Here is a 25875-nt window from a genome sequence, read left to right on the forward strand (position 1 = left end):
TGACCCAAGCTAATTTTGCAGCAAAACTGATTCAACACCTGCAGTAGTTCAGATTAGGTCCACTAGGAGGTAATAAACTATCATGCATACATATATTTAGCAAGTCACAAACCTGACAGACAGAAAATGCAAAATAATTTCTGTAACCATATTGGAGTGTCTTGATTTACATTATGATGCCCTCAAGTAACCCTGAGCAGGAATTTGTACAGAATCATAAAAATCACTGGAAAGCACCTCTAGAGATTGACTATCCCAACCATCTTGCTCAATGCATGGTCAGGTAGATTTGATTGTTCTACTTGGCACATTTACATAAGAGGCCCAATCTACCTTGAGTGAATATTGAAATACTGTTCACCAACCCTTTTGCATGTACTTCAGATGTATAACAAAGCACTGCATATCTTATTTAACAGGGCTTCCTTTCATGCACAGCTTTTGACCTGAAGAGTCAAACTTCCACAGCACATTACAGATGTCTTACATAAAACAGACTTTCAAGAGGGAAAGCATCTGTATACTAGATTGGTAGAAGAAGCCTTCTGCTAGTCCAGGAAAAGGAGACTTTGTTCTTTCAGAAGTATTTTGAGAACTATGTGCCAGTTAGTACTAATGCAATGACAATGCACCAGGAATAGTTATTTTTTAATGAGATATGTATAAAATAAATATATACACACCTACACATGTGCAAACATAGTCATACCAAGCTGGCATTCAGACAACAGAAAGAACCCATATAGCTACAACCATCTTACAGCCATACTTGCACACATATTAGCAAGTAGAAAAGTAAACTGCAAACCCACATGCAGGTAGCAATTTACCTAATGAGTATGTAATTTAAAATATTTATCTCAATTTAGAAATTCAAATTCAGAACCACAATACTCAAATATCTGTTTTCACAAAATATTATGTTAAGTGGGTTGTGGATGCTCCCTCCCTAGAGGTGTTAAAGGGCAGGTCAGATGGGGCCTTGAGCAACCTGTTCTAGTGGGAGGTGTCCCTGCCTATGGCAGGTGGTTGGAACTGGATGATCTTCCAACCTAAACCATTATATAATTCTATTCCTGACATACATGATTCATCTTTAATAAAGAACAGTTCTATACTCTTGATAGAAAAAAGTATGTGTGAAATCTTATTTTTCTAGAGCAATCCATAAACAGTTTAGTATTGTGATCTGCTCTTCATATCACTGCTACCCTAAAAGGTACTTGAACTAACACTGTTTCAACTGAAGCAGTGATTGAAGAATCAATTTGCCTTTCCTAAGCAGAGTAGGAACAAGATGTTAATTGTAAATGGAAGTACACTGCCAATACACAGAATATAGCCAAGTCATACATGGTCTGAAATATACAGCAGCTCAACCATAGATCACAGTAATTGGTTTTCACCCCAATTTTGTATATATTGGTTAGCTTGTTTAGATTACACATTTTTATTTACATTTCATTTCTTACTGCCCATCTCCTTATATAACTTCTGCCTAAGCCTTTAAGTTTCAGATTTTTGTCTTGCAGGTGGTATTTGTTGACTGCCTGTTTAAACAGTATGATCAAAAATTTGATTCAATAACGATTCAAAACACTTCACACTTAGAGCACATCAGCTGAAAGTTACCAGTTTGAACTAACAATTTCACAGCATTTCAGCATCTATAGCAGAGGAATTCAAAACTGATTGGAAGAGACCTCACAGATCATTTCCAACCCTGATGATACTGTGATAATCCTTGACTTGTTTAGAATACTATATAACGAGACTGTTTCTAGAAGACTACACAATTTTAACTTATATAATTAAGGTATCTAAACTGTTCTTTATAAGATATACTTTCGTATCTTCTATCATGCAGGAACAGTGTATCTGCAGCATAATTAAATGTCAATACATCAAAGCTATTTTTAGATGGATCTTTAAAAGTCTGCACAAATGAAGAAAAACATCATTTTAATGTATAGACATTGAACCACAAGCAGCTACCCTATTTGAACTATCACCTTAACTGGGCATTCTCATACATCTCTAGCATGTCTGTCAGCAAATGCCATTGTTAAGCTATCTTGTCCACTTCACTGCCTCAGCCATCAGAGTGGAAATTCATCCCAACTTGAGCATAAGGAGCAATTAAGATAGCATGTCCAATTCCACCCTTCTTACTCTGCTGTTTAGGGATCAAGCTCCAAGGGGCAGGGGGAGATTTGTAAGAAACGTCTGTGGGAAAATAACACTTTGCATCACTCTATTCAGCTGCCAAAAGGACTGTGTCTGTGTCTTAAGGTCTTTGTTTTTCCAGCATTCTTTTACCTTCCAGTGGTAAAGCTGTAAATCCAGTCGGAGTTGTAATCACAAATGCAGAGCTGTCTACCGACTTCCCACCAGTGCTAGAATTTCTCAGGTATTTAAGTGATTCAACCTTCTCTTGAAAAATTTTGCCATCTAGAAAAGGAAAAAAACTTTTATAAAAGTTTAAGCCTGCATTCTTGACATATTTAGACTCATAGAATTCAAGTTACGTTTCAAGCTGATGGCAGGAGGCTAATGAGAAACACTCGACTCAGAAGCACATGAGGAAAGCACTTGTGAACAATTTTAAGTGACGTATCTTTAAAACTTACTTCAGAACACTGAAAATATTATGATGTTCTGAAGCATTTATATTTAAAGATGGTCCTTCCCTTCAGGAATACAAGCAGTAGTAACTTGGACTTTTTGCCATGTTGAAAACAGGCGATTGTTCCCAAATTCACCTAATAAGGCTTGAAGTACCAAAAAGTGCATTCTACTCTTATGAGGAATTTTATATCTGATGGTATTAGAGGACAGATACAGATAAGCTGTATGGACATTGCAACTGATCTGCAAAAAAAGAAAACATTTCACACTTTGATGATGCTTTCCATGTTCATGAGTTATGGCTAAGGTTGTATGTACAAAGCATGAACTATACACCTACCAGTTTATCATTTTTCAGAAGAGCTAGAAAAAAACCATTTAAAGCTCATAGCACTGACTTTGCCAAGGTGATCATCTAGTGCACAAACAAAGACAGTTGTCCTAGAGCTGCACTCCTCAAAACACATAGGTACTTTCAGTAACTTGCAAGAAATGCACTGATGGTGCTTGGCAACGGGCATCTGACCATTTGCTAATAGTGCTTCTGAGGACTTTAGTTTTTCTAGTAATTCAGTAACAGGGAACAAGAAAGTGACAGGATAACATACACACTTCTGAAGAAGCTTCACTTACAGGTAAGGTAGGCATTTTTCTCTAAGGTTTGCCTGTAAGCAAACATGTCCATACAGGCAGCTACGGTTATGTATTTCGCTCAGCAGCAGCAAGCTTTAAATAGAGATTATCTATGGCTGTAGATAGAACAAAGCTCTCCAAGTAAGCCAAGCAAACAAAGTCTAACTGTAATGTCTCTCAACACTGTAAACTACTTTTACTTTACCAAATCTCAATAGTTCAACAATTTCTATCTAGTTATTGCAATATACCAAAACTACATTAACAGAATTTACAAGAGTAGAAGAGGGGGTTTTAATATTAATTTGTAACTAAATTACTAAGGTTACTTCTTGTTAAATGTGACATATGTACCTATGTGCAGAGAGAAGTAGAAATTGGTAGGATTGTGACAAACATAGGTATTAGTGGGTGGGTGAACTGCTAGGAGGAAATTGAAGATCAGTGTCAGCAATTCCAGGTCTGGAGGAGATCCAAGTACTTCTTCAATTATTTTCACAAATGACCTGCAAACCTCTTGAGGCAGGGATGCGAAGTGCCCTTCTTTATGCTCCTAGAAAGAAAGAGCAGTGCAACTCTAAGTTATTTGTATTTCTGATTTGACAGAAATAGTTTCTATTTTTACTATTTTTTTTCCCAAACTGTCATGCTGTAGTAGAACAAACAAGAAAAAAAACAAAACAGAGTAGTCAAGCCTGTACTGAGAGGAGCTATTGTATCCATTCAATGTTACTCCAGTCCGGCACACTCAATTCAAGCACAGACCAAATATTGCAGATGTTGTGCAATTTACTTTTAGAAAATTAACTATGCCAGTCTGACTTGAGATCATAGAATCAACCAGGTTGGAAGAGACATCCAACATCTCCAGTCCAACCCATCACCCAACTCTGTCCAGTCAGCTAGACCATGGCACTAAGTGCCTCATCCAGGCTTTTCTTGCACACCTCCAGAGATGGTGACTCCACCACCTCCCTGGGCAGCCCATTCCAATGGCAAATCATCCGTATTCAAGTGAAACCTCCCCCCCTAAAAAATGAATGTAAAAGCAACACCTATTGTCACAAACATGCATACTACAAGCATGAAACTATTCTGAAATAATGTTCCCAAGAAGTGCATTATCAAATGGCTGAAGCTGCCCTCACAGCTCTAATGAGATAAACTGACAGGTTTTGCTATTTGCACAGTATCTGTTCTTCAGTATTGAAAGCCTGAACTTGTTTTTCAGGTCTTACATAAAAGGGTCACAGTGCATTCATTTCAGTTTCTACCCACATATGGATCACACAAGTAACCTAGTGCCTAGGCTTTCAGATAGTGCCAGATGGCTAAAATCACTTGTTCCTTCTGTCCATCAGCAAATAGAGCATCCAGTAGGAAACTATTAACAGCAGCAATTCCTGCTGAAGATGAAAGGGGTCTGAAAGCACAGAGGACAACATCTACTGAAGTAATTTTGTTTGGGGTGGGGGAAGAGACTAAATCCTATAGGGAAAACTGAGTATTTGCCAAACACAACACAGGGATTCAAAATCAAGTTACCTGCAGAACCTGGCAAGTTAACAGGAAGTGATGTACCACTTGAGCTTTCAGTAGCTGTTTTATGTTAAACATCTGCTGCGGATGGTTAGCTCTGATAAGGATTTCTAGAGCTGCTAACAGTGTTTCCCAAACACCTTGCTGTAAAACAAAGCAAAACAGGAACGAGGCTTCACAACTATATTTCTGAGGTTACATGTTAATAATGAAAAAAACCCAAACTCCTTAGGACCATAAACAAGTTAGTTTAAAATTTTAAGGAAAACACTAAATGACTGCAAATAGTCAGGTCAGATGTAGAAACCATCAGAAAAAAAGTTACACTTATGTAAAATGAAGCATATTTTTTATTATTTATCTCCTCTCCAAAACATTACTTCTTACCTGAAATGAGTTTTGTAACACTGGACAGTTATTTTCAACAGTTCAATGCCCAAAGGAAGAAAATCTTCCTCAGACTTAACAAGTTCCCATGAAAAAAATAATCCATTCAACGAACAAATCCTTTATGTATATTTACAGAATCTCAGACACTAAGGCTACCTGTATATAATGGCAGCTTGATGCTACTAGCAGCTAATTACTGACCTCTAACTGGAAACATTATTTTCAGAGTTCATACTTTATCAATTTCTAAAAAATAAAACATTTTACTATTCAACTGAAAATCCAACATGAAAGTTGTTACCTTTGCTTTAGACCAAATCTTCCAGTCAAGCAGCAGCTTTTCTAACAACTGGACATCTTGGATAACTGCAGTAGAATCTGTGTCAAGCATGAATTGCCCATTTTCATTTACATACAGAATCTCATCACTGCAGCACCCTTCAAGGAGAGTCTTAAAAGGAAGAGGAAGATTATTTTGAGTATGATATGCTCAAGGTAGTACAGTTGTCCTATCAAAAAAATCTTTAGAGAGGCATAGATATCTATCTAGTCAACCTCAAATAGTCACTGAGTTTAGTAAGCACACAGGAAGAATTTGAGCTGAGTCATTCTCATAATACCAGTGCAAAAGTTTTTGGAAAAGATTTTCAAGTGCACTCTGCTATTTTTACTACTTGCTTAGAAGTTTAAGCTTACTTTAAGATCTTCCTCTCAGAGAAACAAACTTGCTCCATGAAATGAGGGTCTTTCAACTTTTCCTTTTTCTCCCTTGCCTATCAAGAATTTGTAGTTCAAGGCAAAATACTTAGACCAAATGTGCTCCAAATAGCTTTTCTGCCTTTCTGAAGGCAGCTTTAAACACAGAACTAAAATTACAGACAACTATCTAAATTTATGTTAACTTGAAACAAAAATATCAGTTTTAAAAAGAGTATTACCTTTAGCATGCAAAATCCAACAATGCATTTTGGTTTGATCAACACTCGATGAATCATAGAATAACCATTACAGTTGCTCATCTCCTGTATTCTCTGTTGATTGTATTTTGTTAAAGACAGTATAAGCTGTAATGCTAAAGTCTGAGTGTCTTCACAGCTGCTAATCTCTACAACCTGAAGAAAAGGAAAATTCAATAAAACAGTTTACAGAGATACACTTAGGAAAAGAAAAGCCTTAAAAATAGTTTGTTACAGTCTTAAAGCAGAAGTTTCAATTTCAGACTGTTTTAATAAATTAGAGATTAGATTATGTACATAACCTAAATTTTGCCAAACTGTGTAATTATAATTTCTACTGTGCTAAGAAAATAAAAGTTCAATTACAGGAATCCCTTTGTAAGAAGAAAACTACAAAGCTGTTACAAGTAAACTCTAAGTGGAAGATACCAATTTACTGTTCCTATACTACCAAGTCAGAAGTTTAGTGCTGGACTGGATGATCACAGTATCACAGTATCACAGTATCACCAAGGTTGGAAGAGACCTCACAGATCATCAAGTCCAACCCTTTACCACAGTGCCCAAGGCTAGACCATGGCACCAAGTGCCACATCCAACCTTGCCTTGAACTGCCCCAGGGACGACGACTCCACCACCTCCCCAGGCAGCCCATTCCAGTGTCCAATGATCTTGAGGTCTCTTCCAACCTGGTTGATTCTATGATTCTAAGTTCATGATGTACATAAACCACTGGTACTAATCAACTCTATTGTCTGCCTTGGAAAAGTATGTTTCCTGTAATGTTTAAGGGAGCTTTAAATTAAGGTCCCTGAGGATCTAGACTATCTCTACCTGTAAGCATCAAGCAATACAAGTTTTATTTTGGCTTTAAAGAGAAGCAATTTGATATATGAAGACCATAGATGGTTCTTTACTCTTTCCTTCCTAAAATCCTTGAATTAAAGAAAGGCAAATGGTATTTTTACCTAAAATGTACAAGAAGGAAATCTCCTATTACTGGAATTTCAGTTTCTATATGTTCCCTTACTGTGCACTGGTGTATAACTGAGTGCAGCAGAATTAACATGTATACTTGTGTTTTCTGACAGCTGTTCTATTGTTTGCTTGTTTTACTGATGTAAAGAGTCTACAGCATGATCTGTAGCATGCACTTAGCACAAATTTACATGATACAGTCACATGAATTAGGATTTTCTCCTCAGATCTCACAAGCAATGTTAAAATTACAGCAGGCAGTGTCTTCATAACCAGAAGCCTGTACACTGGACTGTCTCTAGTCCACACACCTTTCAGAACACTACTATTGCCAGAGACATACAAACCAAACAAGTTTTAGGCTTATCAATACATTAGTATTTTGAATTAACTGTAGTTCTTCAAAAACTCCTAGCACAAATATTAGCCTCTCCATGTAAAGGTCATGGGTAAATAGTAACTAACTTAAGGCTCATGGCCTTAATATTTTTAAATCACAATTATCCTTAGACAGAATAAGCCTTTAGAAATGGCTGAATATTTCTCTCAAAAAAGCTCTCATAATTTATTACACACTATGTAGTTTTACCTTTAATCATACTCATGTTGTGAATAACCTCCACTGAAAGTGTTAAAGATATGTAATGATATACAATGCCCCTAAAAAAACAATCTTTTGACATTGGCAAGCCCCATATCTATAGCAGAATGTAACAGCATATCTTACATAACAGCAATATTATTCAAAATGTAATAAATTTCAAACCTAATTACAATTCTAATGCAACCTGTGTGAGATCACAGAAAAAAAAGAAGTCACATACAGACTACAGCCAGGCAGTCAGAACATGTGATTTCATACCCAAGGAGAATATTACATGGGAGAACACAAGCACACCCCCCTTCTTGAGCCTCCTTACCCTAGCAAAGAGGAAAACAAATGCACCAGTTCCTCCTATTTCATGTAGTATGCCCTGGAGAGTTTTATATTCAACAGGTTGAAGTGTTTTCAGGTGATGAGAGTCCAATACATTGCTCTGAACTTCTTTTAAACTGAAAGGTCTTTGAGAAGGTACAGTTTTAACTTGACCTTTCAGTCTAATTACAGGTTCATATATGGTGTACTGACCAGGGCAGCATGTGGTATAAACAACTGCAAGATTCTCCTGCAACAAAAGAAGTTTAATTTCCTTTTTAAAGTTATACACAAAACAATACTCCCACTGCAGAAGACTAAAAGCTACAAGCAAGTGCCACCCAACAGCAATTAGCAGCCACTTTGGCAGTTCAATTCTACTTCACCATCAGCAAGCTCTTAAGTTTCATGTGGCTGCATGTGCACTAAACCGCAAAAGGATGTCTGATTTTTATCAGGTTATGCAATAGCTACAGGACAGAATGTTAAGAAAGAACTAAAAAAATTCCACCAAGGACCCCCCTCTTATTCCCTGAAGAGCTGCAACCATGAGTGTGCCAGTTTGAAGCTAGCTAGAATGTTCTGGTGAGACAAACTGGATTACAGGCTGTGAAAGGGAAATAGCGGTGATGTCTACTCACTCATAGGCTTGCTGAGAGGTATAAGAGCAAGAATCCAAACATAGATAAGGGAGTTGCTCTGTGTTTGGGCTGTGGGTGGCATTTCTCTCCAACCTGACTCTCTGTCTCTGATAAATCCACTTTGCTTCCTAACTCCCCTGGCTGAACCTCCATTCTTCCTCGGGGCACAAGGTAACATCTGGGGATAAGGTAGGGGAGTGGGAGAAGGTGGAAGGGCAGTTGGGAGCCCCTCCTGGAGACTCAGGTTTCTGGGAGGGCTGTTGTGCTTTTGTATTACCTTTTACCTTGTCTATTACTGCATATAATGGCTACTGGAATGGGCTGCCCGGGGAGGTGGAGTCGCCGTCCCTGGGGCTGTTCAAGGCAAGATTGGACGTGGCACTTGGTGCCATGGTCTAGCCTTGGGAATTGTGGTAAAGGGTTGGACTTGATGATCTATGAGGTCTCTTCCAACCTTGGTGATACTATGATAATTGTATATATTGTAAATATCTGCTAGTATATTAAGCTAAGCTGTAAATATAAGCTTCAACTTTCCAGATCCAGCTGAACCTAGACTGGATGATTTAACAAAGTGAGGGGGGGGGGGGGGGGGCAGGTAACACCCAAACCACCACAATGAGTTAAAACAGAGTTACTGATAAAAGAAAATGATGTATTGGACTAATTGTTTCTCTTTCTAAGTAGCAAATCCAAAATACAAAGTCACCTGCTATGCTTTCCAAATTTCTCAGATTTTTTACGTCCATTGATTAAAGCTTTACCATAAGAGGATCTCAGTAGAAGTTTGATTACTGATCAAAGCTTCTGTGGAAAGCAGTAGACTTATTTTCACAGGAAAAAAAAAAAGTAAAATAATCTTATTTGAGAAGTAACTTAAAATAGACAAAAATATTCTACTTAAAATACCTGCACTCTGCACATAAGTACAGAGATGAATTCATCACTGAAGCCCAGAAACACCTCTAGTTACTTGGTGTTTTCTAAAGCAAGATAAGCTTATAAGTGTTGCATAGTGAATTTGTTAGGCTTTTCACTCATTCTATCCCTTCCCTCCTTAACCTACTCAAAATTTAGTACCACTGTTTACATGGTTCACACAGACAGAATGACCCTTTATATACAGTTACAGAATTGCTGTAGGACAAGGTGTCTCTAGTGGAAACAACTCATGCAGTAGGAATTAATCAGTGCATGAAGACATTTCCCCAAATACAGCAGGCTCCACTAATGAAGAAAGATTTATTTACCCTTTTTTTTTCATTTAACTATTTACACCTGCATCTAGCATGGCTGTTTCTGTCAGGACTATGAGAAAAGATAAGATCTGCCAGATGGAAAATGAATTTTCAGTAAAACTTGAAGTTTATTCCCTCAAAGTCAGAGAATTTGTTAAAGCCAGATAAAGCCCTTTTCCTCTCAGTTTTAATGTTAAAAGGGTGACTAAACTGTCCTTGGCTATCCTTACAGTAATGCAGAATAGAGTTATATATTCACAGGATCACAGATCACATGATATTAGGGGTTGGAAGGGACCCAAGGAGATCAAGTCCAATCCCTCTGTCAGTGCAGAACCACACAATCTAGCACAGATCAGAGGAACGCATCCAGACAGGCCTTTAAAGTCTCCAGAGGAGACTCCACAACCTCTCTGTGGAGCCTGTTCCAGTGCTCTGTGACCCTTACAGTAAATAAGTTCCCCCTTGTGTTGAGGTGGAATCTCTTGTGCTGCACAAGAGGCATTTGGAGGTGTCTGCTTATCTGATTGATTAAGCACAGAGCATGCTTAAATATATGTAAGTTGTCAGAATCCAAACAGAGCACGCTGAAATGGCCATGCTGGGTGGAGTTCAACTCCCTCTGAAATAAGTGGGAAGAACCCTGCACTGATTTTAATGAGAACTTTCTCCACTTAGTTTGAGCAAATGAAGAACTGAAGAAGAAATGAGGGAGCTGGACTCAAAATCCTTGGGTCTATTCCAACCCCTAATATCCTGTAAACTTCAGAAGACAGCAGGAAATGTTTTCCCAGTTTCTTAGTTCTAAGACATTAAAAACAACTTTTAAAAGTGTAAGCTTACAATTAAAGGCCCAACATCCACTTCCTTTTTTGCCATGAAGAGCTCCTTAATCTGTTCGCATTGTAGAATCTCTTTACTTATGTACTTGGAACATTCAGACGATGTTTTGCCATATTTACAAGGCATTATAGATGTGAAGTCTGGCCCACATGTGTACAAGTAAAATGCTTCCTCTGGTCCAATGTTTGCACCTAAAAGCCAGCAAAGAAGGTATTAACTGTGTAGTGCAGTAGAGTAAAAAAATCACACATTGGCTAGTAGAGTGCATCAGACATGACTGGCTGTTTTTCATAGTCCCTGCTGATGGAAAACGATCAGTACAGTCCAACATTTTCTGTTAGCTACTGCAGATCAGTGACTTCTGACATATCACAGGCCAGATCAACTCAGTGGCAACTAAAATCAAGTCAGGAGAATGATCTGCACCAACTGAAGATGATTAATTATGTATTTTAAAACTAAAAAAGTCATCTATACAAGCCTGCTCAAAGTTTTCAAAGCATAGCAAGATTACAGACAGCAACAACATGCTACAACACCATAGAGAGAAGGGTAGAGTGACAGAAGGATACAACAGTAAAAGCTCACTACAGCTCAAAGAGAGCAGGAAGAAAGAGAAAACGTAGTAGAAGGCCAAATGAACCTTCCTCCCTTTCCTAGATAGCACATCTTGGGTTATCTGTCTGTGGGAATGCAAATTCAAAAGAAGCATGCAAAAGGACCCAAATCTGCAATGCACAGGTACATGACAAGTAAATCCTGTGCCTTCTGGACATTTCAATTATGTTGGCTGTAGGCACATGGCAGTCAGACCATGTAAATTCACCAGGTGGAGCTTACATTCATGATAAGCATCTCACCTACAGCAATACACTATCTACACACAATGTCTGCATGCACAACATGCTTGCAAACTGATTTCAATTGTGTAGTAGTGCTGACTCGACTACTGCACATGAAGAAATACCAGGTGATGACCAGCATGGTTCCAGCCTTCAGCACTAAGCAAACACCCAGAAGTCCTGGGCAAAGCTTTCCAAAGAGGGAGAGCTAAGCATCTAAGAAAACCCCACAGTAACTCCAACAGTTTCAGGAATAAGCATGCTTAACTCAGTATTCAGTAGTTTAAAATCTGTATACTTTAAAACATGCTTTAAGTAATTTGAAACTAGTACTTTAGAAGCAGATATATAAAATACATTTTTTTCAGCTGGGAGAGAATAAGTCCTTAAGGAAAAAAACAGAACAAGTAGCACAACCTCTCCATCCTCTGCCCTAAAAGATTATTTTATAAATTGAAACACTGAAACCACTGGGATTGCCAATTACAGCACTAAAAAAGAAAGCAGGAGTGTCACACTAAAGCAACACCACATATTGACATTTTCTCCCTATATTATGTTGGTAAACAATGTGCTGTTACTTTTGTTTTTTAAATATGCCAAGCTATTACAGTGAAATCAAATTAAACCTTTGACTGTAGAGATGAAAGAGCACATGAAGACTTATTCAAGGAAAAAAAGCATGCAAAAGTACCATTAAATAGAAGCAGATTTCCAAGATCCCATCTACCCGATAATCGAAGCAGCTCTTCTTGAGATGACGTACAGTGACCAATCATACAAAAGGTTTTATTGCTGTCAGATGATAAGCTTGATTTCCTTGGTAGTGAGTAATCTAAATTTATCTCACATTTCCTGAAAATACACAAAGAAACAAGTTTAGGAAGCAAAGCAAAAGTGCCAAGGTAGTTACCTTAGGCTTAAGATATATTTCCACATGTATCAGATAAGAGGGCATGCTGTATCAACATTAGATTGCTAATGTCATCTTGAAGTACTAGGCATCTTAAAACTCAGGTTACATAATGATGCATGTATTTAAATACTGCAGAGAAGAATAGAATTGCAACTAGTGTTGCCACAGAGTGAAGATTTTCTGGATCTGGAGGTCTTCAAGAAAAGACTGGATGAGGCACTTAGTGCCATGGTCTAGTGGACTGGATAGGGCTGAGGGATAGGTTGGACTGGATGATCTTGGAGGTCTCTTCCAACCTGGTTGATTCTATGATTCATCCTTCCTCTGACAAAGGAGAAACTTATAACACCATGTACACTTCTAAAATATAATGAACTTTCAAGAATTTCTATTATTTCAAAGAAGCCTTTGAATATGCTAATGCACATCACATACGCTGGAAAATACTATGCTGAGAAGTTGTTCTTATCAGGGAATACTGTCAGAGCTGGTGTGATGCAAAGCCACAGCCAATAAAGCATCCAGTTAACCTCATGTACATTTACACAAACAGACAAATTGTACTGTAAAGGTCATTTGAAGCTTCCTGGAAGAACTTATCTTAGCAAATTGGTAACTAACTCTCCACATAAAGGGGCCTCATTAACTGCACATGGGCAGTACATTGTAGGAATTTTAATTTCTGCTCTACTTCCATATGTGGACTTTATTGCATATCAGCATGCACAGGTGGGGAGGAAATCAGGTTGCTTAAAAACTAACTCCATGTAGTTTCAAGAACAAAGTGAAACAAGTACTGTACTTAGAATTCCAGGTTTAACTGCTGGAAGAAAAATTGCACAACAGTTTTCCTCCCCCCCACCCAGATGTAGCTTTAGGAATGCTTTTAATAATATTGCTTATTTACTGACCAAATTCTAGAGGTATAGTAAACAGTCTTGCATCTAATTGTTTTAGAACATAACATTTCAACTACCAGCTTCACATTTGGGACACAAAGGAAGTCTTAGTCTGGACTTCAGGAACAAATGATAAAAACCTGTGATATTGAATGAATTCCTCTTTCTCTAACCAATGAATATTTCATGCAGGTACAGGCCTGTCCAGCCTCGCACCAGGTACCTCATTCTGGAGAGCAGCCCTTATGTTTTCAGTGGATGAAGTAGCACTTTGTCCAAAATATTTTAACTTCTCCATCTTTCTCTCAGTGGAGCAAAATACCTGCTTTCTCTCCATCTCCTTTCCTACTTTCCAACAATATTGCCAGTATCTCAACTATACCATAATTCAGACTCTTAACATTGTGCCTTCTGCTAATTTCATACCATAGCTTTACTCAGATCTTACTCAAAACATTGCAGAAATTCTCTTTCTGTGTGATAGAAACAAAAACAAAAGCACACTGCTGTCTGCACTGGTTCATGTATGAACTGAAGACTCTCCAAGCAATCAAAATAGCTCTAGATATTTCTAGGGAATTCCAAAGAGAGTAAAACCATTCTCCTACTCCCAGAAGACTGCTCAGCTTGCACCAAAACAGTGCAGATGTTTTCCTACCAGAGAACATCTTTTAAAGAAGATAAGTATCTAGGTACAACTAATACATACTTTACCTCTGACCAGAGACCCACAGCAACAGTTTTCCATGGATATTTTTCTTGCCTTCTGGCTGCTGCAGATAGGTTACTGCCAAATGCTGCCACCTACCCACAAGGAAAACATTCTCTGGAGATTCAGCTTGTGCTAGCAGACCAGCTTTCATCTCATCATTTGGATCCATGCACATGCTATGAAAGCATCAGAAAGGAAAAAACAGTTTGTGTGTGTTTGTTCTCAAATTTGCATTTTAAGCTCCACACCTGTTTTTTTTTTTAAACCTCAGTGACCAAGATTGCATTTTTTAACCTTTCACAGGCAATATTTTCTAATCACAATTCTGTATGTAGAGTGCTCAGCATAAGGAATTATGCTTTCAGGTGATTTAACTTGTTTGCATGAATCTATTTACATTTAAGACAAGGGCACTATCTCTGTTTTAGAAATAAGTTAATTTTCAGTTTATTGAAAAAAACTGTTGTGAAACAGTGTTCTAAAGTTGCAGTTTTAATAGCATTTTAAGCATACATTACCAATGAGAACTAAATTAGGGCTAATATATGTTCAGAAGATTAAAACTGAAACTGTCACATATTTAACAACAGCAATTTTCACACCTGGGGTGTGAAAAAACTACAGCTACAAAAGTTTATCTTCACATATGTGTCATGTCATTCCATTAACACCTGAATTGCTACTTTGCATTGCATTATGTTTTTGACTGATCACAGGATGTTAGGGGTTGGAAGGGACCCGAAGAGATCACCAAGTCCAATCCCACTGCCAGAGCAGGACAATACTATGTAACACAGATCACAGAGGAACACACCCAGACAGGCCTTGAAAGATCTTTCATCTTACTTCAGGCAATATTTATACACACCTGTAAGAAACATCCTAAGTCAGAGTCTAACATTTTAAACAAGTAATCATGTAGATCAGTATGCAATAGTGTGCTAGTTTGAAGCAAGCTGGAATGTTTTGGTAAAAGAACTAGATAACAGGCAGTGAAATGAAAAACAATTGTGTCTACTTCTCTCACAGTCACGCTGAGAACTCTGGGAAGAAGAAAGACTTTTTCTCCATTTTGTTTCTCACTCTTGCTTTTGCCTTAGACCTGGTCACATCTCATTAACCCTGCTCCTACTAACCTTGCTCCCTAACCTCTTGGCTGCACCTCTTTTCTTCCTGAGAACTGGGGTAAGGTTGAGAGGGCCGGGGGGAGGTGTTGGGGTGGTTTGAGAGCCCCTCCTGGGGACTTAGGTTTCTGGGAGGGGAGTTGTGCTTTTGTATTGTTTATCCTTTGTATATTTCTGTATATAATTGTATATAACTGTATATATTGTAAATAGCTGCTTGTAAATTCTGCTAGCTGTAAATAAATTGCTTCATCTATATTCCCAGAGGCCGTCTGAGTTAGCTGGGGCAAATACAAAGTGTGGGAGGGGCGGGGTAACCCCCAAACCATCACAAATAGGTTTACTGGATGTTGCCATCACTGTATAAGATGACCCAACTGAAAAATAAAACTATTTGTCTACTCTCCTCAGTATTATCTGTGAGCTGCTGCTGGAAGTAACCATACATATGTTCACAAGATTGCTTTTGAACTAATACAACATACCGAAATATGAACGCTCCCGTGTTCAAGTCTGCCCAGATTTGTATCATCAGTGCTTTGGAACCCAGTGAAATGATATGAATACATCCATCTTCAATGAGTTTATCTCCCAGGCTTAGGTATTCCATTCCTAGAGACTTAATTTCTTCTAGAAAAATAGACATGTTTATACAGAATTACAGTCCAATACAACAATGCCTGCTCAACCAGCTATCAAGTATGAAAAGAAATCATTGAGGTACTGCAGAGTATTGCTCAAGAATTCCTTGATTTAGTTGTGAGGTTGTGGGTTGGTTTGGATGGGTTTTGTTTGGTTTGTATTGGGGTGGAGGATGGTTCTTTTTCATGTTTGGGGTTTTTGCTTGTTTGTCTTTTTCCCAGTGAGTTGACTAATGTCCCATTTCTTTCACAAACTGAGGTCTGTTATAAACTGAAAGCAGTTATAAACTGAGAGAGCTTGGCTTTACCTCCTATGTCACGTTTTTGCTTGTAATCATGTAAACCCAGGAAGCATGAATATACTTAGCAAAGATGTTTTCAACATGTCATATCTTATCCCTGGGCTGAATTGGCAGTCTTAGTGTGCACCAAGAAACCTTTAGACTTTGCTTCACAGATCATACTACTCTTGAAGCATGATCATGCATTTAATACTAATACTTTACCATGCAAAAAAACCAGATCTTCTAACAAAAGTAGCTCTAGTGAGCTCCAAGATTCAGGGTTAGGTTTTCCCTCCTCTTATTCAAACACAGTAAAAAAGAAAAAAACAATTACAGTAAAAGTTATTCCAAGTGTTGTCACCAGGAGGTATTTTAAATAATTAAAGGAATTTTCCCCCCTGTAAATCATAATCCAAAAGACTCTACTCAGAAGAGTTTGGGAGCAGGTGGGTCTCTACAAAAGCATAAACAGAGAAATGTACAGCTATTGACATCAACAGTGACACACACATAAGAAAAGTCAGAGGATTTACACAGAGTCAGCCTCAAGCTCTGAGTTGGTTGATTCAGAGCATCTTTAAAAGTTCCAAGACTTAAATCCTAAATAGGAGATTTACCAGACTTTTCTTAAAGAAGCACTTCTTTCATCAATGAATGAGATCAAATGAACTTGAGAGCAGTCTTTCCCATGATCTTTCAGCTGTAGCATTTAATATTTTCCTTCACCAAAAGCAGTAGCATAAAAAGACAGTTGATTTGTCATCGATTAAATGAGAGCACTAGATTGCTGAGGAAGGATGTATTAATCTAACTTCATGCCAAAGGTCAAAAATATTATTTTGAAAAAAATAATTCCTGATCAATATCTATATTCAGAAAATAAATATTCAACCTTTCACATATGGCACAGCAGTTAGTAATACTTGTAACCAGAATCCTTCAGTGCTGCCTAAACAGAAACAACTGTATCCTCACCTGTGCTGTCAAAGCTGTTCTCTCTCACAGTTACCAGTCTGCTGCTTCTCTTCATTCTCTTCCCTTTTTCCATTGGATTTTCTGTTTCATGAGCATACTCCAGATGAAACCACAGTGAGACGCTGAAGCCTTCAGACATGTGTGGCCAACAATTTTGTCCAACTAAAGGCAAGTGAACTGGGGCTACATGCCAAGAAGAAAGCAGCTGATGACTCAAGTTCTCACCATCTGCCTCTTTCTTACTTTGTGAAAACTTTGGTTTCTTTAGTAGTCCAGTAGTCTTGCTGTTGGAAGTGATAGCAGCTTTTTGTGAAGAACTACTGAAATTTGTGCCATGTAGCAAAGGAAAGGCAAGGTACTGCAATGGGCTCACATTAATATTAGCTTCTATGATTTTCAATACACCCTTGAGTAGTATCTCCTAGAAGAAATAAACAATAAATCAAACTGTTTATACCATGTAGTCAAATGTCATCGAAACAGAACTCCAGCCTTCACTTGAATTTGGATGTTTTCCCAAGGGAGTGGGCTTCCATATCCAAACACACACAATTACAAAGTATCAAATAGCAACATCAACAGGCATTATATAACTTAAGAGGTCTGGGGAGTTAGTCAGGGCATATCAATCTAAGTCACTACCCTTTGGAAGCAGCTCAACCACAGCAAGTGGTCATTGCACAATCTTGTCTCACATTTGTTATGGGCCAATAGATTAAATGTATACTTCAGCCAAAGACTACACCTTCTACTCCATGTTTGAGACTGGTTAAGAATGCACAGAGGCCAGCACTTTATTGCTTAATCAATAAAAAAAACAAACAGTTAAGCCCTTGAAATAAAAAAAAAAAATCTCTAATTACTTAATTATTGCAAGATATTTTGAAAAAACTGACTTGTCCCCTTGCTTGGTCTGGTACTATGTCAGACTTCAAAGTATTACTTTCATTTCCTTCCACTTGCTTTTTTTGTTTTGTTTCTTTCTTTGACTTCCACACAAACCAAAAGATAGACCTATCAGCAGTTACATCCCACACAAGCAATAGATTCCAGAATGACATAAATCAACTTAAGTGAGCTCTGAAGTAAAACTTGCTGCTAAAGCATTGCTGAAATACAAGATCCTCACAACTTCAAAGGAATGATTTAGAATTTTACAGTATTACAGTGTCCATGACCATGATGTCAGTCTCCTCAATAGGAATCTCATTTTCTTACATTGAAAACTGCCCAAGACTTTAAAATGTACTTCAAAAACCTCTCATGTCCTATTTCTTTTTGTATGAGAATTATTTTAGAAACTAAAACTTTGTTTTGATCTGTTAGAATGTTCTCAGTCTCTCTAGTTTCCCAAATACTTGGATACAGGATATGTTTTGTTTGAGTTTTCTCAGTCAGCCTCTGAATTTTTCTATGTGCTACTCCATACATACCGTACAAGGGGTCTTCTCCAAAAATATCCTCAGAAGAAGAGTGAGCTCCTCTGAACATGTCTGTGAACTCATCAATGACACTAACAAGTCTACCAGCACCATCTGACAAGCTAAAAATGAGGAGACAAAACAATCTTGAAAATATTTTTAAAAAACCTTTAAAATGTGTAAAGATTTCAAACTCAGTATTTATGCAGTAGCAGCTACAAGAGGAATTCTAGAAAGATCCAGCAGCAGACCCTGACACTGTACTTCAGAATTTCTTTGAAACCATCCAGATGGCTATACAAAGACTAGCTCCTAGGTTTGCTAAGTGGAGTCTGAAAGTCTGGGAACCTAGCATCTGCATTGCAAAGGCTCTCCCCACAGTCAGAGATCAAAGTCCTGGAATAGGTTTACATCATCTGCTGTGGAGCAACCTCATTATGTGAAGCGACCTTAAAGCAAGTTTTCATTTGCTTCCCCCTTCTTGGATTAGTAAGATGACATCATTAAGACCTCTGTCACACACAAAAAAATTCGAAGTAGAAACTTAGGTTGTGATGGAGTCTGATGGCATCTGTGAGATGACTGCTATTTTTTAAGCAGTGATTGTTAACACTGTCACCCTAGGTTATGATTTCAACCACAGTTTTCAGATCTGCCAGTATGTGTTTAAATATCAGACTTCCACTAGCTCAGGAATAGCTTCGTATTTACACATAAGTTAGGCACTTGTCACAGGTTAAAGCAGCAGCTGCATAAATTCACACATGCCATTGTGTGCACACAATGTCATAAGAAACAGTGTTTAAGTCATTTAAACCTTTAACTCACCATGATAACTAGACTCTCTTTGTGTCAATATATTCAGAAATCCTCCCAACAGAAGCTTAACAGCTCCCTGTTAAAAACAATACAGGGAAAAATGGTCTGAAGAATACACACCAGCTCAAAGAACCAAGAAATATTTTACTGCAAGCAATTCTTGTCTGCCATTGAAATGGTTTCACTTGCTAATTATTTCATGTTCTGTACAAATCAATTGCAGAAGAGTTTGAAATCCAAATTATTCTAGAAACCTTTGAGCCATTATCAGTTCAGCAGCTGAGATATCCCTTACATTCTGCCTCATCAGAAAGTTACAGGATTTGACAGGTTGTGACAAAAACCAAAAGTATATAGACATGTAGTGATGCAATACTGAAATCAAATTCTACCTCTTTAGGGAGGATTACTTTAAATAGCAACTACCCAGAAAAACGTTTAAAAAAAGTAAGCAGTGTACTTAATCCTTCAAAACCCCAATGTAGATATGGATAATTGGAGAAATCTCCAAGTAAAGATATTCAGAATTTCTAAAGTGATTAATTTGATACCTTGCTCTTTCTAAATGATACCAAAGGGTAATGAAAAAGATTATTTTGCCTGTAAGTAATTCCACATGTTGATATTCAGAAAAAAAGGAAATGTGTGCCAGTGATTTAAGGGTAGTAATTCACACAAAGAACTGAAGTACTGGCATAAAATAACATTTTCCTTTCCTATCTTTGGTTTAAGCTGCAGAACACTAACTTTGCCTCTTAGCCAAATAACTGTATAAACAAGCCCCTTAAAACTTCGATTACTTAACCATATTTTTCTTTGTCAAAAGAGGCATACACAATTACTAAAAAGCAAAAAAACCCCATACTAACCATGAGAAATTCCAAAAGGATGAAGACATCAACATATGCATAAATAGTTTCTAACATAAACTTAGGAAGAATAAAAGCATGAAATGTTTTTTGAGGTGCATCACTGGAAGTTTTTGAAAGATACATATTGACTACCTGCACATTTAGAATGTTTACATATAGACACATATAGAAGGTGGTATTGTTTTTTTTTATTGTTGTTTGAGGGTTTTGGAGTACAGTTTTTGATGTGTGTGTGTTTGGTTGGTTTTTTTTCCTGCTGCTGTTCTGTTTCATTACTGTTTTTCCCAATGGTCATTAAATCTGTGTCTGTAGATCTAGTGATTGAACAGCCTTGATAAAATAAGGCCATTGTGAAACTCAGAAGCTCTGCAGAGCAGATATTTTTGAATACACTAATCAACTGTGATTTCTGGTAACTTATTGCCAGCTGTGTAGCATTTTTCAGTCATTTACATATTTTGGGTCCTACCAAGTGAGAATGTTTCTGAGATGACTCTATTGGGTATACTGGCACTTGAAGACTGAAGAAAATAAGGTGTACAAATGCTGTTGCCTTTGTTTAATATGCTTACCTGTTCTATAAGTAGAGTGGCATTTCTCTCCTCCTGGGTGATGATTTTCAGGCAGCTTTGGAAGACATGAGCAAGCACCTCTAAACTTGCATTGCCAGATGAAAGTAAGTTTAATTCTAACATGCAGATTTCAGGGTACATTAGTTCTCCTTGATTGATGTTTTCAGCTGGGTCATTAAAATAACCTGAAGGACCAGTACCTCCTGGTTCTGCCTTTGTGTCTGCTTCTGAAAGAACACACTTGTCTCAGTGAAATTTACTCAGCTGAATACAGTTAGCATGATTGAAGTAGACTATGTAAGGACACACTTTCTTCAACTTTCTCATTGGTACTAAATAAAAACATCCCCTTGTTTCTAAACAGTTTTCAGAAGCTAGTATAATCTTCTATTCTGCTTTGGATTTTCATATTTTTCTGATGATTCAGAAGGGTAAGGATGTAGTTTCTCCCATTACATACTCTTAAATTATATGCCTTCGTTTCCTGGGAACTGGAGACATAGTAACAATGGAGTAGACAATTCATGAAACACGACTGTAAAATTCATTGTAGCAGAGTCTCAGGCTTCTGCACAGAACTCTGAGCTTGCCAATAAAAAAAAACAAAGTCATTTAAATTCTTCTTCTACATTAAAAGGTTGGAGGAAGCACTTGTCTGCTTAATTAACTGAGAAATAATCACTCCAGGGAGTTAGTGAATGACACAACATTTGACACTTAATATTCAGCTGCACAGGGTGACGGGTCATCTTGTCTAGACCATGATGTTGACAGGAACTGTTGGTCCACAATGCCAATATTCTAGAATGCTTTCTATGATATAGTTAGACTATCTACTGTTTTTTAAACCAAAATGTTATAATAGGGAATATAAAATTCAGCATTGGGTTTCAAACAAACTACTAATAAGCATTTCTGCAGTTAGCACATTTGAGCAACAGGATTTCAGAGCAGTCACGTTAATCAAGACAACCAAGGTAGAACAGTTCCTGTAACACTCAGGAAGAGTATTCTACATCTCTCTATCTGTAGCTGCATTCTACTGGAAGTAAAAAAGTTAAAGTACTTCTATCTTTTAAAGATCTCTAATGCTTAATTTATTTTTGTATATCAGAAGACAAGCAAGCTATGCCATAAAGACAGCTTTGTATACTCAGAAAGTTGGCATTTACCTGCATTCTTGGTTTCACTGTCATCAGGGTTACTTTCACTATCTGCTTCATATCCTTCCTCTTCAGCAAAAATTTTAAGACTACAGCACTGTGATTCTTCAGTTTCTTCAGAAATATCTCCAGGTTGTAACACAGGCTCCTTTTCAGTGTAATGGGCCTGTATAACACACCAAGCATATTTACCACCTTTGGTCAGAAAAGCAACTAATTTAGAACCTTTCAGATGTCTATTTTCCTCCATGGCCACCGACAAAAGAAAAATAATACATTTTCAAGAAACTTGAGATTTTAAGAATACTTCATTCTTACATAAAGAATGGATCCTGCAAAGATGAATTTTTCTTACTACCTGACCAAAGCTTTGGTAAGCAGGCAGCCAGTGCACGAAGAACTGTGTTTCCAAAAATCACTACCACTGTAAACATGCACCTTGACATTCACTCTCAGATGAATGTTTACAGCCACTTGGGTCAGTCAGCATCCTTGTTTGAAGCTCCCTGAGAATTTGCCACAGTCCTTCACAGCATTAGAGTGAAGAGAATGTTAACTTTCAAGTACATCAATAAAGTGTAACACAGCTTGCCCCTCTCTGGGGCATGATTCGTTTCTGAGCAGCAAATATGGGAATACTACCAATAAGCAGCATTCAGCTTGCATATGACAACCAGACAATCCTCAGTAGCCACAATAACCACATCTAAAAATAAACTCAAACAACAAACCTGACTGAGCAAACAGTGAGGGTAGTGAGGCACTGAAACAGGTTGCCCAGGTGTTCAAGGCCAGGTTGGGCAGCACCTTGATCAACCTAGTCTAGTGGAAGGTGTCCCTGCCCATGGCAGGTGGGTTGGAACTAGGTGACCTTTGAGGTCCCTTACAAGCCAAGCCATTCTAACATTCAGAACTCAACTAGTTAGCACTCCATACCTTTTCAATTTTTTCTTCAGAATGATCCAGATCAGCAGCAAAGGAGCCCAACGCAACATGAAGTAATGAATCGAACAGCGGCTTTGCCAAGTCAGTTTCTAGCACTTTCGATTGAGTGAGCTGCTCTCTCACTTGAAGCAAGATATCACTCACACTGGTATTCTGTATTTGGGAGACAAACATTTGGATTCATGTTAATCTGTTTTGGCTAACACAAATGATCTAACATTTACAGTTAGAACTTTGCCTCATCCACCAACACTAATCCAACTCCTCAGCTAAAGCAATGGTGTTTCATCCAGTACCTTGCAATAAGTGCTCTCTAGAAATGCCTGAAAGGAGGTGGGAGTTCATCTCCTCTCCCTTTCTACCACTTGATACAGGGAGGAAAAGGCCTGAAATAGTGCCAAAGAAGGTTTATATTGGATATCAAGCAAGTATGCAAGATAAAAATCTCATCCAGCCTGGATCAACTTATTCCTCTGGAAGGCTCACTCCCAGCCTCCAAGAAGAAAGGAATTGGCATAAATAAGGATCCAACCCGAAAGAACAGAGGACAAAGATCACGTTGGAGAACAAGCTGGGCCCCTCAATTCAAGAAAGATGTTGAGGTACTGGAACATGTCCAGAGAAGGGCAACGAAGCTGGTGAGGGGCCTGGAACACAAATCCTATGAGGAGAGGTTGAGAGAACTGGGCCTGTTTAGCCTGGAGAAGAGGAGGCTCAGAGGTGATCTTATTACTGTCTACAACTACCTGAAGGGACATTGTAGCCAGGTGGGGGTTGGCCTCTTCTCCCAGGTAACCAGCAATAGAACAAGGGGACACAGTCTCAAGTTGTGCCAGGGTAGGTATAGGCTGGATGTTAGGAAGAAGTTTTTCACAGAGAGAGTGATTTCCCATTGGAATGGGCTGCCCAGGGAGGTGGTGGAGGCACCGTCCCTGGGGGTCTTCAAGAAAAGACTGGATGAGGCACTCAGTGCCATGGTCTAGTTGACTGGCTAGGGCTGGGTGATAGGTTGGACTGGATGATCTTTGAGGTCTCTTCCAACCTGGTTGATTCTATGATTCTATGATTCTATGAAGCTAAGTAGTAAGAGATCCTCACTAGCATCTTACTGAATATAAAATTGACAAGTAGGAAAATGCCTCTCCAGAAACAGCAGTTGCCAGTTTGTTTGTGCACCCATTTCCACTTTCTCGTGCTTGCTGACCTCTACCCCTGACTACTACACACATCTTTTAATTGCATGCTTTCAGTGCTACACAAAAAACATGGTGCCACAGCAATAGCATAAGCTGCTTTCATCTCAGAACTTTTGCCTAAATTACTGTTGAAATAGTGTATGTAATAAATATGACTGAAGTAAACCAAGGGAAGTTGCACAGTACCTGGTGAAACATCTCCACTTCCATCTTCTGCTGCATGGTGCTTGCACTGTGCAAGCATATTGTCAGCAGGGCTTCCAGCAGTCTGATTGCTTGAAGTGCCCACTCAGTCTCAGCCCTTACAGAAGTCTTTATCCTTTCAACATTGGCAAAAGTAACTGAAGTGTGTTCCTTACTCAGAGAACTGTCACAGGAGACACATTCAGACACCAGCTGTTCTTCACCAGGAACATCAGAACTATCAAGCTCCAGTTGTGTCACCTTTCCACTTTTAGCCAACTGAACAGAGTCATCCTTGCTGAGAAGCTCACCATGTGAGCTTCTCCTTTCACTCAGTGCCCTCTCCCTCTTTTCTAGCTCCTCTGCCTTGTTTTTTGCAAGTTTCTGAATTACCAGAATTAACAATCTACAGCATGCTTCAAAGCCTCCAAGTCTATGGAACTGCCTCTGGAAAAGAGAACTATACAAATAGATGCGACGACACATGGTCCAAATATCTGCAGCCCTGTGAATATGTTCCAGAGAGGGCAAAGTAAGGCTTTCCAGTGACAGATATGGTAATTTGTGGCCTAATGGCTCGCTAGCTGTGCTGTCATACCCTGATGTATCTTCAGAGTCATTAGCTGAATCCAGGTCACTGTCTGCTTCTTTACTTACACATAGAAAAGCAACACAGAGGAACAGGTTTATTGTGTTGACATGAATGTCCTGGTTCACAAACTTTTTCTTTTTTGGGTAAGCCTCTTTCAAACCTGCATAAAACTTGCTTAGGCTTTGAGGAACTTCTGAAGCAGAATGCTGGCTACAAAGAGAAGCAGGCAAGTCAGACACAGACTCCTTTTGTTCAGTGTTCAGGTCTTCCAGTTCTGGTATTGCTCGGTCTTTCTGCTGATCACCAAGGCAGAGTATCAAAGTCTCTAAAACTTTCAAAGAATAGCTCCTCAAAGCATCTAGGTAATTTAACTCAGTCATTTGGTTCACTCCATTACAGCTCAGGAACAAGTCTCTAATCACCCTGCAAGAGAAAGCAAGAGTTAGCTTATAAATTAGCCACAAATGTATATAGTTTAGATGGCACAGATTATCCAAAACCAACCCTCTGTGGTACACACTTGAGTAACAACAAGGACTGATCATGTTTACAGTAATTGCTATAAATTACAAATTAAAGAGAGGAGGAACTTGTTTGCAGTCCTCTAGATTCAAGTAAGCTACATCTGGCTGGCAGAAGAAAATTCAAATTTCTATTTGAGATATAGCATAGGGAATACTGATTAAGCTCTAAAAAGCAGATCACAGAGGTGTACGATACTCAAAACCTTAAAAGTGCTTAAATTTTATTTACAACGCTTATTCCTTAGTGGTACTTCTTTCCCCTGTCTTCTTATTAGCAATTAAAAAGAACAAGTATCTTTATTTCTGTCAGTTCTGTGACTTCATCAGAAAGTAGAGATTCCTTTTCCAACAAACTCTTAAGCTTTAAGGCATTTTAATAAGTATTACTTGCCTGGACAATATATTTCAGATAGAATTCAGGAATAGCTTACAA

At 38.2% G+C, this 25875-nt stretch overlaps 1 protein-coding gene across 3 annotated transcripts in view; it reads right to left on the reverse strand.

Annotated features, from left to right (window-relative positions):
- LOC135183510 (guanine nucleotide-binding protein G(I)/G(S)/G(O) subunit gamma-4-like) overlaps nt 1-25875 on the reverse strand; it is a 91548-nt gene that overhangs the window by 49364 nt on the left and 16309 nt on the right. For all 3 annotated transcript variants that reach the window (XM_064158575.1, XM_064158574.1, XM_064158576.1), the window contains exons 6-22: nt 24330-25341; nt 22939-23100; nt 22012-22168; nt 20840-21066; nt 19405-19471; nt 18589-18698; nt 17156-17576; nt 15741-15885; nt 14134-14307; nt 12299-12459; nt 10763-10953; nt 8045-8290; nt 6129-6302; nt 5492-5641; nt 4807-4944; nt 3616-3814; nt 2320-2451 (exon numbers count right to left, since the gene is read on the reverse strand). In XM_064158575.1, the coding sequence (XP_064014645.1) occupies nt 2320-2451; nt 3616-3814; nt 4807-4944; nt 5492-5641; nt 6129-6302; nt 8045-8290; nt 10763-10953; nt 12299-12459; nt 14134-14307; nt 15741-15885; nt 17156-17576; nt 18589-18698; nt 19405-19471; nt 20840-21066; nt 22012-22168; nt 22939-23100; nt 24330-25341 (3866 nt within the window). The remainder of the gene's footprint in view (nt 1-2319; nt 2452-3615; nt 3815-4806; nt 4945-5491; nt 5642-6128; nt 6303-8044; nt 8291-10762; nt 10954-12298; nt 12460-14133; nt 14308-15740; nt 15886-17155; nt 17577-18588; nt 18699-19404; nt 19472-20839; nt 21067-22011; nt 22169-22938; nt 23101-24329; nt 25342-25875) is intronic.

This window comes from Pogoniulus pusillus, chromosome 18 (genome assembly GCF_015220805.1).
Source record: "Pogoniulus pusillus isolate bPogPus1 chromosome 18, bPogPus1.pri, whole genome shotgun sequence".
Classification (NCBI taxonomy): Eukaryota; Metazoa; Chordata; class Aves; order Piciformes; family Lybiidae; genus Pogoniulus; species Pogoniulus pusillus.